At 43.4% G+C, this 17,723-nt stretch overlaps 1 protein-coding gene and 1 long non-coding RNA gene across 2 annotated transcripts; one reads left to right on the forward strand and one right to left on the reverse strand.

Moving 5' to 3' along the window:
• Positions 1–5,793: 5,793 nt before the first annotated feature.
• On the reverse strand, positions 5,794–7,821 carry LOC115573042 (tripartite motif-containing protein 16-like). The gene has a single exon (XM_030403649.1). It carries the CDS (start codon positions 7,756–7,758, stop codon positions 6,085–6,087), a length of 1,674 nt encoding a protein of 557 aa, XP_030259509.1. The 5' UTR covers positions 7,759–7,821; the 3' UTR covers positions 5,794–6,084.
• Positions 7,822–15,594: 7,773 nt separating this feature from the next.
• Positions 15,595–17,071, forward strand: LOC115572867 (uncharacterized). Its single transcript, XR_003982167.1, has 2 exons — positions 15,595–15,777; positions 15,854–17,071. It is a non-coding gene; the product is annotated as an uncharacterized LOC115572867 (long non-coding RNA).
• Positions 17,072–17,723: the final 652 nt, after the last annotated feature.

Raw genomic sequence — 17,723 nt, forward strand, 5'->3', positions numbered from 1 at the left:
AAAAGACGTTATTTACTCCTTCATCACACTCCAGACAAATGCTTTTTTACTTGGCAACAAAAATTAAGATTTCAGCTTTAAAAGGAGTGTAAATAAAACACTTTTAAATCATTTTGAAGCCTGTTTAATAAATCCTCTGCACTGTAAAAAAGCAACAAGTGACAGAAAACTCATCCAGACAGAGATTTGGAAAGCCGGCACCAAAGCTGGTGTCTCCTTCTTAATAGCAGAGTAAATAAATGACTGTTGTTGGAGATTTGTTTCCTCGCGTGATCACAGACAAACATTTGATTTCCATCTTCACCTTAAAATTAGAGATGCACCGATCGATCGACAACCGATCGCAATCGGCCGATAATGCCCCTATCGGTTTTGATCGGAGTTCTCAAAATAGATCACATCAGGCCGATCAGATGACGTTTAAGTATAAAGACAGTGCATTAACTGCATGCAGGGAGGGAATTTCATGGCCGCTGTTGCCCCGCACTTTGGCCTTGATGCCCCGTGAAAAAAAACTGATCGTACGGCCACAGTGGCCTCTGTGCCCCTGGCCCGGTCAGCGTAGCGGGCTTGCCTTGAATTACAGCCACCTGAGTGCACAGTAGTCACTCACAGTAACTTCAGTGAGTCCGCGGTTCGTGCAGGTGGAGTCTCATCATCACGATGATCTCACGTGAAAGCCTCTCAAACAGCAGCAGCGTCTCAAAACAGAAGAACAAAACTTACAGCACAGCGAGCGAGCTCAGCCGGTTTTGACATGATACGTAACAGACTTATGTGGTAGGATTTAGTCCGGTAAAGCTGGAAATATATTCACAGATTCGAACTTACCGGATCAATAAGTCATAAGTGAAACCTTGTTAAAACACAAACGACGGTTCTTTCCTACCGTAGTAAGGTAGACAACGAGCTACAACCGCATGTTCATCAAAACGAGCGTCTGGACATTAACTCTGGTCTGTATGGTCAGCCAGCTGTGAGACGAGGGCGCAGGGACCGTCTACAAAGTGCAACACCGAAAAGAGAAACTACAAAAAATATTCAATAACTTCACTATTATTCAGAGTGTAGTGTCACCAAAATCACTCCACACATCAGTGGTCTCCTGCTGGTTATTCTACATTTTTTTGTTTGGAAAAAATGTGCTTTGCCATAATTTTGGGGAATTTCTATTGGAAGAAATATTCAATAACACTAATATTCAGTGTGGTGTCACAAAAATCACCTCACCCTAACCCTACTTAACAAAAACTACTTTCTAATGTAACTTTAACTTGATTTTGGTATAAAAAAATGTTTTAATACATAATCCATGTCTTATTATAAATTAGGATGTTATGTATCAGTCTGAAAGGTAAATCAACACATTTTACTCAGTGGCCTTGGTGCCCTGTCATGTGGCCTTGGTGCCCCTGAAAAAAAAAGTGCAGGCCAAATGGACTTGCCCAGGCATGGACTGGCCATCTGGCATACCGGGCCGGTGGGCCGACGCACATTTATGGGCCGGACTTTCATAATTTAATCCAAAAGTTTTATTATAAATCATTTTTATCGACCGCGATGGCCCATTGGTTGATTTTCTTGAAGGACATTGGGCTAATCCAATCTCACTCAGCCCTCCTTTTTTTTTTTCTAAGTGCACAATTTAGAGGGGGCGGCCCATTGGTCCGCTCAATATAGACAGTGAACTGAGCCAATCAGGATATAGTACGAAGGCGGCCCCACCCCTCCCTGTGCTGTCTCCTGTAACCTCTGCTAGTTTCAAAGTGTTGAGCGCGAGGACTGACAACATGGAGCAACCAAAGACAAAGAAATTGGGTGCGGAGAAGTTGCGTGCTAAGAGAAGAATCTCACTGTAGATGCTGCAAAATGTACTAAAATCACAGTCATGTTGGCTGGAGGGGCTGCTGTAGTCTCCACGTCCTCTGAGACAGCAATGATCCAGTAACAGGTTGAAGGTGAAGACAGCAGCAGCGGGCAGGAGAGGAGCAGCAGAGATGATGCTGACTGACAGGGACAGTGTAGTACAGCCGGTAAGCAGGTAGTAACGTTAATACAGGGACTGTGAGGTGATGGAGGGAACGTTAGCTGTATTACATGAAGAGCTCTCAACGGGTCGGGCGGGCCCGACAAACCCGACTGGACCCGCGGGCTCTGGCCGAGTTAAAGGGGGCGGCAGACAATTCATGCGGGTGTGTAGCGCTGTGTCGGGTTCGGACTGTAATTTTCAGGCCCGTTGAGAACTCTAATTACATGATAATGATGAGCAATGGCGATTGATTAGTATCGATATTAATTGGTGTTGCATACTTCTCAGAATCTGGCAGCCACGGCACCTTATTCTGATAAAACAGCAAACTGTCAATGCTGAGAAGTGTCGGATGAGCATTAAGTGTCTATTTTAGGCTCCATCATAGCATTTTAGATATTTAGGTTAAAGGTGTGTTGAAAGGCTGCATAGTCATTTGAATGTGTAGCAACCCTATGCTGTGGTTAAACATGTTTTAAAAAACAGATTTTAAAACTGCTAAATGATTAGTAAAAGCTTTGCAATTTAAGCATTACTAAAGTAAGTGTAAAAAAAAAGTATAAAGTATTATTAGCAAAAGGTTTGCCCACATTGAACAAGAGTAGATCTGTCAAATGCTTTTAAGACAAGTTGCTTTGCATGAGTTCATAAAGCAGCCCTGTTTTTAGCCTGATATAACAATTTTATAGCTTTTTAAAGGGAGCACCTTTTAACCTGAAGAATTAGAATTGAGCTGCTATATCAGGGAAATTCAGAAAATACATATTAGAGATGATTTCAATAAAAAGGATAAAATGATCAATTGAACTACACAGAGCAGACAAAAGTGGTAGAGTTAACAATAGATGCTAAACTTCTGAGATCTAGGATGCCGATGATACATTATGCTTGAAATAGAATATACCTTTACTCAACTATGTGTTTAGTAAATGTTCTCATTTGCTTTCCACAATGGTTATTTGATAGACTTCTAAAGTAATAATAAACTGTAGATTTCTAATAAGCCTAAAGCAAAAAGTTATGGGGGTTTTTTTCCGGTTGTGCTCCGCTAATTATGAGGGGCCGGTCTAAGCCAAAAATGCCAGGGCCGATTTTTTGTCCCAGTCCAGCCCTGGATTTGCCCCTAAAATGACAAAATTCCCTCCCTGACTGCATGCATTCCCACTAGTAATCTACACTTACTCTATGTAAGCTGAGTCCAAGTTGTCTCTAAGAGTCTCTAGAGTTTGAAATATTGCACATTGCCTCAGCCTGCAATAAAACGGTGGTCAATTCATGATACTTTCTCATCTCCTAATTTTTATACTTAATAATACAATGTCAATGTTGTGTAAGAATTAATTAAATATAAGAAAGTTACACAAGACAACAATATAGAAAAATTTATGGATTTGACGCTGTGATCGGTGATTGGCAATATCGGGATCGGCAGATACTGCTTTCGGTGATCGGTGATCGGCCCCAAAAATCCTGATCGGTGCATCTCTACTTAAAATGATTCAAATGTGACTGTTAACCGTAAAGAAAAGTGAAGTTTGAACTGAAATCTTCAAACACAAAGTTGTCGACCTGAAGTTCAGCAGGTAGAAGTCTGTGTGAGCTGAATATTCAGACAGCGTCAGTGGACAGAGTGAGAAAAATAATCTGTTGTTTGGACATTAAAGCCTGTAAACATCTTCTGAAAGACACCTGAAATGAAGATATGAGCCTGAAAATGAGCACAATACGTCTCCTTTAACTAAAAGCTGCAGACAAAGTGAGCGGAGCAGCTTTAACCTCCACTACATCTCTGGTCAGCAGGATGACGGCGCCCTCTTGTGTCCTGCATCAGTTTTCACAGTTCACTTGTTAACCTGCTGTGATGTTCACTGCAGGAAGACATGTGGAAACTTCACTGAGCCTTTGGCAGCTTCAAACAACATCAGTAAAGACACATTTGAATATATGTAACATCACACTGTGTCACTTTGTTCACAGGAGTCACAGCCTGGAACACTGATGCTGCATTCAGGTCACACGGGAAAGATGGGAGAGAAGAGTTTCACCTTTACAGATATTATTCACATCAGCTCTCAGCTTGTAAATAGTATTTAGGAATGTGACATTTGAGGGTTTTAAGTTCTCTGACTTCTAGAATTATGATTCAACAACGTGGAAATACTTGTAACCAAATGTGAAGAATAATTTATTCACTTGATGATTTTCTGACGGCTTCAGCTCTGAACATGAACTGTGAACTTTGTGGTGTTTCAGGAGGAAAACTGCCTCAGTTATACTCTCATATTAGTGTCACATGTTCTCCATCAGCTCTGTGTGAGACCCTGGAATGAAGATGACAAGAAAAGACTTTGTTCATGTTGGTTTATTCATGATGTAAAGCTTCAGTTTGTTCACACGTCCCATCACTAAAGTCTTGTTAATTCTTCACACGGGGCACCATTATGTAGTACTCATGGAGTATTAAAAGGGTGTTACAGATCAAATCTGGCTATCAATAAAAATGAATGATTATCAGGGATAATTACCAATTATGATAAATAATAAGATCGATTTTACATTAGATCAACTCGGGACAATACGTTTGAAGAAGAGAAAAGATAGCCAATTCAATAATTCAGTCTCATAAAAAGGTACTAAACTGTTTGTAACTGTGATTAATAATTCACTTAATAACTACAACCAAATTTACCATCACAGCTAGTAAAAGTTGAATGATTTTGGAGTTCTTGACAGTGTAGAGGTTAGCAACATTAAATAGACAGTAAGAGGGTTCAAAATTAATTTATTCAACACAAAGCTGAATACACACAATCCTACTAACATGCACTATATACAGGTGTGTGTCTGTGTCTGTTTGTGTTTCAAACTACCAATACCCTGACCTGAGATCACAATAACACCAAAACAGTGAACAAACACATAAATTGAACACATATTCATTACATCAACAAGAGTTTAAAGTCCTGTACTTAGCCGTGCTATGCTATGCAATCTAAACCTAGTTCAACATTACCAGTCTTTGAAGAAAAGGTGCTGGTGGTTGCAGGAGAAGGCTGGGATTCTAAGATTGAATGCTGTTCTTGCTGTGCAAGGACTGATGAAAATCGGCAGAGGAGGAAAGGAGGAGTTCACTCCTTTCTTTTGCAAGGATAGCGGCTCTGTGCTAACTTCCTTGGTGTTCCTCCAATTGTGAAGTAAGCAGGCAGGCTTTGCGTTGCAGCTGCTGGTGCTAACTGATTTGGAATACTGCCAGGACCTTGTGTCGCTGCAGTGAGGAGAAGTTCTTCGGGTCTGCTGCAAATGCAGCTTGGAGCTGTCTGCAGCTGTTAGGCCCATAAGAAGAGATCTTGAGGGCAGGCAACACTGTGGGGGAGATGTAGAGGAGCAGTTGAGTTGGTTTATTCATGATGTAAAGCTTCAGTTTGTTCACACGTCCCATCAGTAAAGTCTGTTCAATGACTCTTGTTCAATGATTTCACTTCATCCCCACAATCAGTTTGTTTGAATCTCAGCTACGTACAAGAACATTATAAATGATCTTCCTCACATATTATTGAATTTGTGTGACGATCGGAACAACGACAGCTTTTGTTCTGACAAACAAATAAATGTAAATGTGATTCTCGATTAATTTAAAACTGTACAGAGTGATGAGAACTAAATCTGTAGGATAAATGAAGCTCTGCTGCTTTCTCTCTTTAGACTCATGCAGTGGAAGAGAAACAACAACATGCAAACACATCAGTACAAATATTCAACACACATTTAGAGCACAGAGAAGTTTATATCTTCATGCAGACAAATGTCAGTTCAGCTGAACAAAAGTCATCATGAGCAGTGAGAGCCTCCATGGTTAAACAGACACAGGAAGGAGCGCCACCTAAAGACACTCAGACATTTACACAACAACAGATGACAAGATGTCAAAGTACCGTCCACAATGTTTGATTGACAGGTGAAGACACCACACAACAATCAGCCACAAACATGAAGACAGAATAAGTTTAAGAGTTAAAACTCAGAATTTAACTCACTGTCCCTTAAATGACTTCTGTCTATTTGACTTTACTGAACTCAGCAGTGGAGTCAGAACTATAAACCCAAACTCCAGCATAGAGAGGCTGAGTGAATGTGGTCTGGACTCTGTGGAGGAGAGTCATGGTTTCAGAGACGCTGTAGAAGGACAGAATACCTGCACTGTGATCCAGGTACACTCCAACTCTGGAGGTCCGAGGACCTGAGACGGGAGTTTGGACTTTGTTGTGATAAAAGTTATAACTGTCATTGTCACAATATAATGACCAAGATTTGTCATTTCGTCCAAATCCACATTCATTCCCTGCTCTGCTGATATTCTTGTATGCGACTGCTACTATAACTCCTGTTCCTCTCAGCTCCACCTCCCAGTAACAACGTCCAGTCAGACTCTCTCTACTCAGGACCTGACAATAATAGTCAGTGAATCTGTCTGGGTGACTAGAATAAGACTGATGTTGAGTGATGAATGTTACTTTTCTGTTCCCCTCAGATAATAACAGAAGTGTGTTTGCTGTGTTTGGATCCAGTGTGATTTCACGTGAATATCTTAAGAATCCAGCTCTGGTCTCGGGCTCTGGTTCTGGTTGTGACAGTAAAACATCCACTTGAGTCACTGTCAGTGAGATGTTGGTCCATGTCTCTCTCAGGACGTCCTGTAGTTTGTCTCTGACCTCTGACACAGCTGCTGTCACATCCTCAAAGTACTTGAGAGGACGGATCTTGATGCTGGATGAGTGTGTAGACTCACTGAGTGCTGACAGTGAGGGGTAGTTGTGTAGAAACTGGTTGTGATCCTCTGTGTGTGAGAGCTTCTTCAGCTCAGCATCTTTCCTCTTCAGCTCAGTGATCTCCTGCTCCAGCTTCTCCTGAAGCTCTTTGACTCGACTCACTTCAGTTTCCTGCTGGGATCTGACCTGCTGCTTCACATCAGAGCGTCTTTCCTCCATGAGACGGATCAGCTGGGTGAAGATCTTCTCACTGTGCTCCACTGCTTTATCAGCAGAGCCATTGATGGCCTCCACCTCCTGTTGAAGCAGCTTCACATCTTCCTCTCTGTCCTGGATTCTCTGCTGGATGTTGTGTCGACTCCCCTCCAGCTCTCTCTGCCTCTCAGTCCTCTCTGCTGCAGCTGACACTGTGTCGTGGCCTTTATGTTCGTCCACAGAGCAGAGATAACAGATACACTGCTGATCAGTACGACAGAACATCTTCATCACCTCATCATGACGAGAGCAGATGTTCTCCTGGAGCTTCTCTGACGGCTCCACCAGCTTGTGTTTCTTGAATTGAGCCACATCAAAGTGAGGTTGGAGGTGTTTCTCACAGAAAGACACCAGACAGACCTGGCAGGACTTGACAGCTCTCAGTTTCCTCCCAGTGCAGACATCACAGGCCACATCTTCAGGTCCAGCATAGCAGAGATCAGCAGGAGCAGCTTGGAGTCCAGTCTTCTTCATCTCCTCCAGTAAATCTGCAAACATGGTGTTTTTCACCAGGACAGGCCTCGGTGTGAAGCTCTGCCTACACTGAGGGCAGCTGTGGGTTTTCTTCTCATCCTCTGTGTCCCAGTAGCTTTGAATACAGTTCATGCAGTAGCTGTGTCCACAGGGAATAGTCACCGGATCCTTCAGTAGATCCAAACAGACGGAACAGCAGAACTTTGCTCGGTCCAGCTGATTTTGCTGCGCCATCTCACCTCCGAGTGTCAACGATTGTCTGAGTTTCACTTCCTGATAACTGAAACTGGTCTGAGCTCTGATCTGAAACACGTGTTTCTGCAGTGAACGGGGCTCGTCAGCTCTCTCACTTCCTGGTTACACCCATTTTCAAAGTGCAGATCTGAATGGGAGGGAACAAGGAAATATAGTGACAGAGTGGAGCTGTTGTGTTTGAGAGCAGGTAGAAGAGGGAGGGCTGATCCAGCTGTGCTTCAGTCCAGGACGAGCAGCAGCTCTGTGACTCTGGACTTTGTTCTGTTTTTTACAACGCAGCCTCAGTTAAAACCTGCTCCACATCTGAGAACATCAAAGTCTTTAGTCGTAAAATATTTCTCAGTCTCCTCAGGCTTTGCTGATGGCTCCATAGTTCTCTAACTCTCGTGGTTTCTGGGCTTCTCTTCCTTTAGATGTTGGCGTGTGGTTTGATCATAAAAGGAGTCTACGGAGGCAAGGCCGGGTGGAGTGAAGAAGCAATCTTTAGCCGTTTTTAAACAGCCTCTCCGCATTATCTCCGGAGTGGTGATCGAAGCATCTCCGCCTTCAGGTGTGTAATTCACACAGAAAGCCGGCGCTGCGGCTCCTAAAGAGGCGTGACGGTACACGTCATGTTGATGACGTCGGTGTTTCCCAGGTGTTCCCCTGTTAATCTAAACTTGCCGGCAGTTTATAATCATATAGATGCTGTTATAATGTGTAGTGATTGAGATCCTGACCCACCAAACATCCTGGAAAGTGATGGAGTTAAGTTTGTCGCGCTAAATTACATAATTATACATAATCACCATCAGTAAACAGGACGCTGTCTGACTCTGTCACTCGCGGGGACGGAGGATGTTTTCTGGTGGAAAGTTCGGTGAAGTCTCGGTCCGGAGAGCTGACAGTCGGGGTGATTAATTTTCATCACAAACACTCAGTGAGTTAAAGTTTTTTGCCGGTGACAGATGCTGTTTTTCGTGCAGAAATGTGAGGAAGAGTCGGGAGGACAGACGCTTCTCTCTGTAGAGCTGTTGTGTTTGTTTTCCTCATATAAGTTGCTAAAGACAGTTACCGTTACTACGTTACTTTTGTTCGGTCCTGTAACGTTGCTTTTTGGGACATTTCTCTGTATTTAGTTGAGTGAAGGACCTGTGCAGTTATCAGACTGTCAGACAGACACGCCCCCGCTCCGGATTATTTGTTCACACTGGGACGGCTCACCAATAATGCGGCCCTGATACTACCTCCAGAGGCGGATCAGCGCCGGAGAGAAATTTCCCCCCTCTCCGCATCTAAAACTTTCACACAGAGGCGGGTGCAGGGGATTGGCGCTGGATCCCCGCATGAAAACTGCAGTGTGAAAGAGGCTTTTATTTAAACAGAATCTAGCGCCTTGAGTCCGGATCAGAAGCGGCCGCGTTCTGATATTGTCAAATCTGTGGACAAAACAATGCCAAATTGCTCTGCCCTCTGCTCCCTCAGAACCTCAGCCTTTGCTCTTAGGATGTTTTCCAAGTGCCACCCCCTCTTCCTTTCCTGCACCGGCCTTTAGAGCCCCTTTTCTAGCAAACATCCACTTCTTCTAATTGGTCATTTTGGCATATTATCCAATGGACTAAAAGAGGAGTTGACCTGTTTCCCTACCCTTCTCCACTAACTCATCTGACCTGGCTGCGGTCAACTGTAGGTCTTGTCCCCCAAATGACCCAAATGGCTTCCCCATCCCTCTATAGGAACATAAACGTTTGGGCATCTCCCACCATTTGGCGTGCGGGCCAACCTCAGGTTTTAGTACTTTATGATGGCCTGCCATCTGCTAACCTTTAGCCTTCACCAGTTGAAAAACTACTTTAGGACCCCTGGAGCTGTGAGCCTCCCTCTGTCTGCACTCCTCAACTCACATGAGGAGAAACAATTAGTCATCATTCAATCTACACTAAGTAAATTGAAAAATCATGATGTGTTGCCATCCAGATACCTCACTCTTCCTCAGATTCTGTCCAGTTTTATTTTCCTGCTCATAAAAACAGTCGACCTTCAGCAAGGAGTTATCAAACCAGCCTGTCATAAAACATTCAAGTCAATGCAATATAATGTTCTCAAGTTTAATGATTAACATTTGACCTCTATTCATTCTGTCATTTAAACATGAACAAGTTCAGGAGTTTCTCTGCTGCTGACATCTAGTGGCCATTTTTCTCAGAGTAAATGTTTACAGAACAAATTCCACTTCAACAGAGGACAGAAATTATTGTTGGAATTAAAATTTATTGTATATTGATATTCACAAAGAAGAACACCAAATACTCTTAATAAGAAAATGTAGCTAAGAAATAAGTAAGTGACGTTCAGGACAACGAGTCAGAGTGATGAACTGTTCCAGCTGAAATCTATGGAAGTGTTAAAGATCCGATGTCATGAGAAACACACGAGACAGCTGCTGGTGTTTGTTGTTTGTGGAGGTCAACCTAAGCGAAGGGCCCGGCGGCCGGCTTGGGAGGGTTGGTGGCGTGCTTGTCGCATGTCATGTTGGACTTCTCTTTGAGTTTGGCCTGCAGCAGCGTGTGCTCGACGATCCTCACGTCCATCTGAACGATCTCCTGCTTCAGTTTCGTCAAACTCTGCTTGATCTTCACCACCGGAGCTGAAGGAGGAATCACAGACAGGCAGTCAATATCAATTGCACACAAATTGTTAGTATCAGTAACAGACTGATGATCAGTTTGGTTTTAAACACAGGCAGTCGGTATCAAACTCAGATGGTCGGTTTCTGACACAGACGGCTGGTATTAAACACAGACAGTTAAAATCAAACACAGACGGTCGGTATCAAACACAGATGGTCAGTATCAAACAGACGGTCAGTATCAACTACAGGTGGTTGGTATCAAACACAGACAGTTAATATAAAAAAACAGCTAGTATCAAACACAGACAGCTAGTATCAAACACATACGGTTGGTATCAAACACAGATGGTCAGTTTCTAACACAGACGATTGGTATGAAACACAGACGGTCGCTATCAGTCACAGGCAGTCAGTATCAAACACAGATGTTAGTATCAAACACAGATGGTCGGTATCAAACACAGACGGTTGGTATCAATCACAGACGTCAGTATCAAACACAGACAGATGGTTGGTATCAAACACAGAGAGTTAGTATCAAACACAGACAGTTAGTATCAAACACAGACAGTTAGTATCAAACACAGACAGCCCATTTCTTCAAATTGACGTAGACATAGAGCCAATCATCTTCACTGATCTGAAACACACGGAAAAACACTGAAAAGGTCACAAGTTGTCAGTCGTCACAAGAGCTCATTTTCAGCTGAATACCTCCAAACTCACTGGAGATATTGTGTCCTGTCACCATAACAACTATCACATCCTCCAGTGATGACACTTACATGTGGTCAAATGATTCCAAGACCAACCTCGCCAAATGCTGTGAGTGATTTGGATCACAAAACGTCTTGGTCAGTTACACTAGTATTCAGAGCTGTCCGTTTGTGGTTGGATCACCAGAAATGAAAGTTAATGTCGGGTCCTTCTCCACACGGACACAACTGCAGAGTGACATGAAACATACGATGTGTTCACTGACCTCTGCCAGGACTCTGGTCCTCTCAGTCACTCCTCCGCTGGCCTGCTGGTAGTGCTCCTTTGCCTGTTGGAGGACACGTGTTTGTTACCAGGTTTCTGTTTGGTCCTTAAATGAAAAAATTATTTATATTACCAAACTTGAAATCCAAATGTGCATCAGGACAGAACAACTGTCCTGTGTTTCCTCAAGCCCATTCCTAAAACCTTCAATGGATCAGCTTGAAGTTTGTGTTTTTCATACCTTTTGTTTTTAGGCAGTTTTGGTGTTTACCTCACTGAGTTTGGCCTGAGCGCTGCGCAGGAAGCACGTGTGCAATGACAACAGTAATACTTGGAGCAGTGTGCTGACAAGAAGTAGTGCCAATACCAACAAACAGCAGCAGGGGGAGCCACACACACACACACACACACAGACACACACACACAGTTTAACACTCATCACTGCTCTCAGTATTGAACCAGGTCAGTGAACACACCTTTGCCTCTTCGAGCGAGGACTTGATCTCGTGTTGGTGTTGATGCATCTGGTCCACGTGGATCTTCCAGTCCTGCAGAGCCACACACAGACCCGAGACCGACAAAGAGCAACACAACAGAGAGCATGCTGGGAAACTACGGGAAGAGCAACAGTAGGGAGGGTGAAGTTCATTATGATAGAATAACAGTTTGAACGATCGGCATGATGAGATTATAGACAGACTGTAAACATCCGTGTCTTTTGACCTTCTGAAGGAGAAGCCCCTCCTCCTCAGAACCTCCTCAGAACCTCCTCAGCCAGTCGGTCCAACACCAAACAGACGTATTCACCTGAACCGGATTTCAGTTTGGAGGACGGGAAGTCCACTTTAACACCCTGACAGACACATCGAGGAGTCAAATAAATCCCCTGTACTCTCAAATCTCTGACTCACAATGAGGAGCCTGAGGTCAGAATCAGAAGCACTTTATATTTAATTCAACTGTTTTATTCACTAATCATCTGCCAAGTTACAGAGCGCCTGAACGCTTCACGGAGGATAAATGTGAGACAGACTTCTGAACATGTGAAGAAGATTTTATTCTGAGCTACAAGAAGAAGAAGCTGAATTATGTGAGTGAAAAGTGAAAACCAAGTGTAAACTGTTAGAGGAAGAGTCTGACTTTAGCTCTGTGTTATATATGTGATCACCACATCTGCAGGTTTTCTACATATGAAGACTTCTGAAAGCACTTTTGTGTCAGTCAGAACCTGCGTACCGATCACAGGATCACAACAGAAGTTAGTTGGTTTGTAACTGAAAAAAGTAACTTCAGATTTAAAACACAACACGATCTATACAGCAAGACTTTAACTGCAGACGCTCTGAGTCACAACACACACAAGTGCAGGTAAAATGTCTCTTACGAAAGACCTGAGCTCCACCAGGATGTCGGACACGGTGGTGTTGGGCTTTTCGTACTCCTGAAACAGGAAGATTGTCATTCCTCTCATTTCTGCAATGAGTGGTGGTTTTGTGCCGTGTTTCTTAAGGGATACCTTTGGATAATTAAAGGATAACAGGTGAGGAAGAGTCAGGTGTCACCGCTCGCCTCATGTTCCTCTGCAGAGGTCGCTAAAAGGGTCCTGGGCTGATGTATATATACTCCATTTCTAATCCTCATCGCTGCATATTTTAAGGAACATTTAACCAGAAAATAGAAGAAGATGTCTGTCATCATCTCCTCCCTCCACACTGATGGAAAGTCAGGTGAAGTTTGAAAGTCCACAAAACATTTCTGGAGCTTCACAACAAAACAGTGTTGCAGCGTTCTGCTAAACAACTGAAGTAACAGTGAGAAAGATCTTCATCGACTGATTTTATTCCTGCATGAACAAACTGAATGATCAAACTCTCTGTTTTCATGACTGAATAAACTCTTTAGCATTCTCCTAATGAGCTGAATTAGCTGGAGACTAAAAAATGAAGAAGAAAAACATAATGTGGCTCCAAACTGACTTTAAAAAACGTTATTTACTCCTTCATCACACTCCAGGCGAATGCTTTTTTACTTAGCAACAAAAATTAAGATTTCAACTTTAAAAGGAGTGTAAATAAAACACTTTTAAATCATTTTGAAGCCTGTGTGATAAATCCTCTGCACTGTAAAAAAGCAACAAGTGACAGAAAACTCATCCAGACAGAGATTTGGAAAGCTGGCACCAAAGCTGGTGTCTCCTTCTCAATAGTATGAATAAATACAGTTTAGTAGAGAAAATAAATGACTGTTGTTGGAGATTTGTTTCCTCACGTGATCACAGACAGACATTTGATTTCCATCTTCACCTTAGAATGATTCAAATGTGACTGTTAATCTTTTGAAAGACACCTGTAATAAAGATATGAGCGTGAAAATGAGCACAATATGTCTCCTTTAATTAAAAGCTGCAGAGAAAGTGAGTGGAGCTGTTTTAACCTCCACTACATCTCTGGTCAGCAGGATGACGGCGCCCTCTTGTGTCCTGCATCAGTTTTCACAGTTCACTTGTTAACCTGCTGTGATGTTCACTGCAGGAAGACATGTGGAAACTTCACTGAGCCTTTGGCAGCTTCAAACAACATCAGTAAAGACACAATTAAATATATGGAACATCACACTGTGTCACTTTGTTCACAGGAGTCACAGCCTGGAACACTGATGCTGCATTCAGGTCCCAGGGGAAAGATGGGAGAGAAGAGTTTCACCTTTACAGGTATTATTCACATCAGCTCTCAGCTTGTAAATAGTATTTAGGAATGTGACATTTGAGGGTTTTTAAGTTCTCTGACTTCTAGAATTATGATTCAACAAGGTGGAAATACTTGTAACCAAATATGAAGAATAATTTATTCACTTGATGATTTTCTGACGGCTTCAGCTCTGAACATGAACTGTGAACTTTGTGGTGTTTCAGGAGCAAAACTGCCTCAGTTATACTCTCATATTAGTGTCACATGTTCTCCATCAGCTCTGTGTGAGACCCTGGAATGAAGACGACAAGAAAAGACTTTGTTCATGTTGGTTTATTCATGATGTAAAGCTTCAGTTTGTTCACACGTCCCATCAGTAAAGTCTGTTCAATGACTCTTGTTCAATGATTTCACTTCATCCACACAATCAGTTTGTTTGAATCTCAGCTACGTACAAGAACATAATAAATGATCTTCCTCACATATTATTGAATTTGTGTGACGATCGGAACAACGACAGCTTTTGTTCTGCCAAACAAATAAATGTAAATGTGATTCTAGATGAATTAAAAAATGTACAGAGTGATGAGAACTAAATCTGTAGGATAAATGAAGCTCTGCTGCTTTCTCTCTTTAGACTCATGCAGTGGAAGAGAAACAACAACATGCAAACACATCAGTACAAATATTCAACACACATTTAGAGCACAGAGAAGTTTATATCTCCATGCAGACATATGTCAGTTCAGCTGAACAAAAGTCATCATGAGCAGTGAGAGCCTCCATGGTTAAACAGACACAGGAAGGAGCGCCACCTAAAGACACTCAGACATTTACACAACAACAGATGACAAGATGTCAAAGTACCGCCCACAATGTTTGATTGACAGGTGAAGACACGACACAACAATCAGCCACAAACATGAAGACAGAATAAGTTTAAGAGTTAAAACTCAGAATTTAACTCACTGACCCTTAAATGACTTCAGTCTACTTGAGTTTACTGAACTCAGCAGTGGAGTCAGAAGTATAAACCCAAACCCCAGCATAGAGCGGCTGAGTGAATGTGGTCTGGACTCTGTGGAGGAGAGTCATGGTTTCAGAGACGCTGTAGAAGGACAGAATACCTGCACTGTGATCCAGGTACACTCCAACTCTGGAGGACCAAGGACCTGAGACGGGAGTTTGGACTTTGTTGTGATAAAAGTTATAACTGTTATCGTCACAATATAATGACCAAGATTTGTCATTTCGTCCAAATCCACATTCACCCCCTGCTCTGCTTATATTCTTGTATGTGACTGCTACTCTAACTCCTGTTCCTCTCAACTCCACCTCCCAGTAACAACGTCCAGTCAGACTCTCTCTACTCAGGACCTGAGGATAATAGTCAGTAAATCTGTCTAGGTGATCAGAATAAGAATGATGTTGAGTGATGAATGTTACTTTTCTGTTCCCCTCAGATAATAACAGAAGTGTGTTTGCTGTGTTTGGATCCATTGTGAGTTCATGTGAATATCTTAATGTAGTGGTATGAGGCACCACTGCCTTATTAGACTTAGTTTGGCTGCATCACGGTCCCTCTGGCTTATTAGCCAATCACTGCTCTTCCCAAGGGGATAAAAGTAGGCCGTGTCCCCCCTCCTGACCTCTCGCTTCCTGCCTTTTCGGCCCGCCTACTTCCGGGTCGTCGTATGTGCCGCTAGCGCCCGAGCACAGGTAAGTGCACATTGCCGTGCTGTTTTTTGTATATTCGTCCGTGTTTCATTTAATTAAAACCGTCGTTCCCTAATAGACTTGGCGTCTTCACCGCGGTCGAGCCAACCGGTCAGGGGCTGTTTATTGCTGCAACCAGAGCATTGGTGAGTGATGACATGCTTCTGCCATTTATTGCTGTAGCCAGGTGCTAAGCCCCTCTTCTGCTCCTCTCCCTCTAACAGTCTGCTGGTTGTGTGCTGCATGGTGGCTGTCTTCCCTGCTACGTTTGGTTTCTTCACCCCTCTCCCTCTTTGGGAGGGATGCCAATGCACTCTGACTTATAGCTGGAACTGAAACGCTAACGCTAAGCTAATGCTAACGTTAGCTGCGAGCACAGCTGATTAATCACGGCTTTTACCGCTGCTACCTTGCTACCGCTGCTTCGCCGCTGTCTGCCGCTGTTCTGCTGCTTCGCCGCTGTTCTGCTACCTTGCTACCGCTGCTTCGCCGCTGTCTGCCGCTGTTCTGCTGCTTCGCCGCTGTTCTGCTGCTTTGCTGCTGCTGCTCCGACGGCCTGGCTCTGGTCCGGTCAGCCGCCGGTGGTCAGCCTGTTTCCTGCTGCTAAGTGCGGTGCTGCTTCGTGTGTGTGTGGCTGTCACTCGTACTGGATGCAACGAGTTTGCTAGAACTCTCAGCCACTCACTAAAACTGTAATTCTGCGTGTGTGTGTGTGTGTCTTAAGTGCAATCTGGCAAGGTTTGGTTTAATTGTTTATTTATTTATTCCCTGTTTAATGGTTGAATTTCTGTTGTTAATTTGATCAATTTGAGTTAAAACTGTTAAAACTGGTTAATTGTTGAGTTGATATCTCTGGCCAGAGACTTGTTTCTTTTGTTTGTTGGGTTGATTTATTAATCTAATTTAACACTTTTCAGTTTATTAATTGATCATTTACATGTGTGGGCACGCATTATAAAAGATTTTGTCCTTAAATTTGAGCCCTTTTAATCGTGTTTTCCTCTCCCCTTTAGTGCTGAAGGCTGACGGTGGTGGTGGTGGTCCTCCTGGGTGGTGGTGGTCCCCTGTGTGCTGTGTGATCCCTTTTTAAGATTTTCTTTGTTTGCACGTCACGTTTTGCTGTGTGCGTGGGGTGTTCTCCTTTTTCTTTTGGATGTCACTTCCCCTACCAAACCCCTCTCCCAGCCGGTAAGCCTCAGCCTACGTCCCCCTTTTTGGTTGGGCTCCCTTCTTTCTGTTGCATTGCCAATCTTGTGCTTATCTTTTAATAAATAAAATATTGTATATGATCATTGAACGCCGTCTCTCTCTCCCTCCCTGAGTGAACAAACCTGAGTGTCCTTTTCGTTTTGAAGGTAATAATTGACCTTTAGTACGGGTCCTTGGACCCTAACCCAAGGTGGCGTTGTTGGTATCTGGTGTATAACGTAGTAATAGCCCTCGTGTCGCCACAAACTTGGCGTTGTCGGCAGGATACACTCAGTGGAGGTAGAGACGTTTGTTCCATGTCTTCTTTTTGCCTGTTGATTTTCAGATTGCCTTGTGTGTGAATGAATGGCAGCTTGACGAACCAGCGGTGAGTCTATCGTTTTTCTTTTTGTAGCCGTGGCTCTAGCGTTCCGTTTAGCTATAACTTTATCAAAATGGAGGGAGAGCTACAAGAGTTGAGGGATTTGGTGGCACAGTTGAGGGCGGAGAATGACAGATTGCAGCAGGAGCAGGCTGCGCCCGTGCCTGGTCCTAGTGCTGCACCTGCCATTCCTGCTGAACCTCTCTCCACACCGTCCACTTCTATCGCTCCTGTAACAGAGCGACTGGTCCTTGTACCCAGAGATAGAAAGTGCCCAGCGTTTCGGGGTAGATCAGGTATAGGGCTAGAGGAGTGGATTGAGGAAGCTCAGGCTTGCATGAGGGCTCGCCACCTGTCCACATTTGATCAAGCGTTCTTT

Source organism: Sparus aurata, chromosome 21 (assembly GCF_900880675.1).
Source record: "Sparus aurata chromosome 21, fSpaAur1.1, whole genome shotgun sequence".
In the NCBI taxonomy this organism is placed as follows: Eukaryota; Metazoa; Chordata; class Actinopteri; order Spariformes; family Sparidae; genus Sparus; species Sparus aurata.

Coding starts and splice junctions, on each gene's coding strand:
- LOC115573042 (XM_030403649.1), bottom strand. CDS start 7,758: ATGGCGCAGCAAAATCAGCTGGACCGAGCAAAGTTCTGCTGTTCCGTC.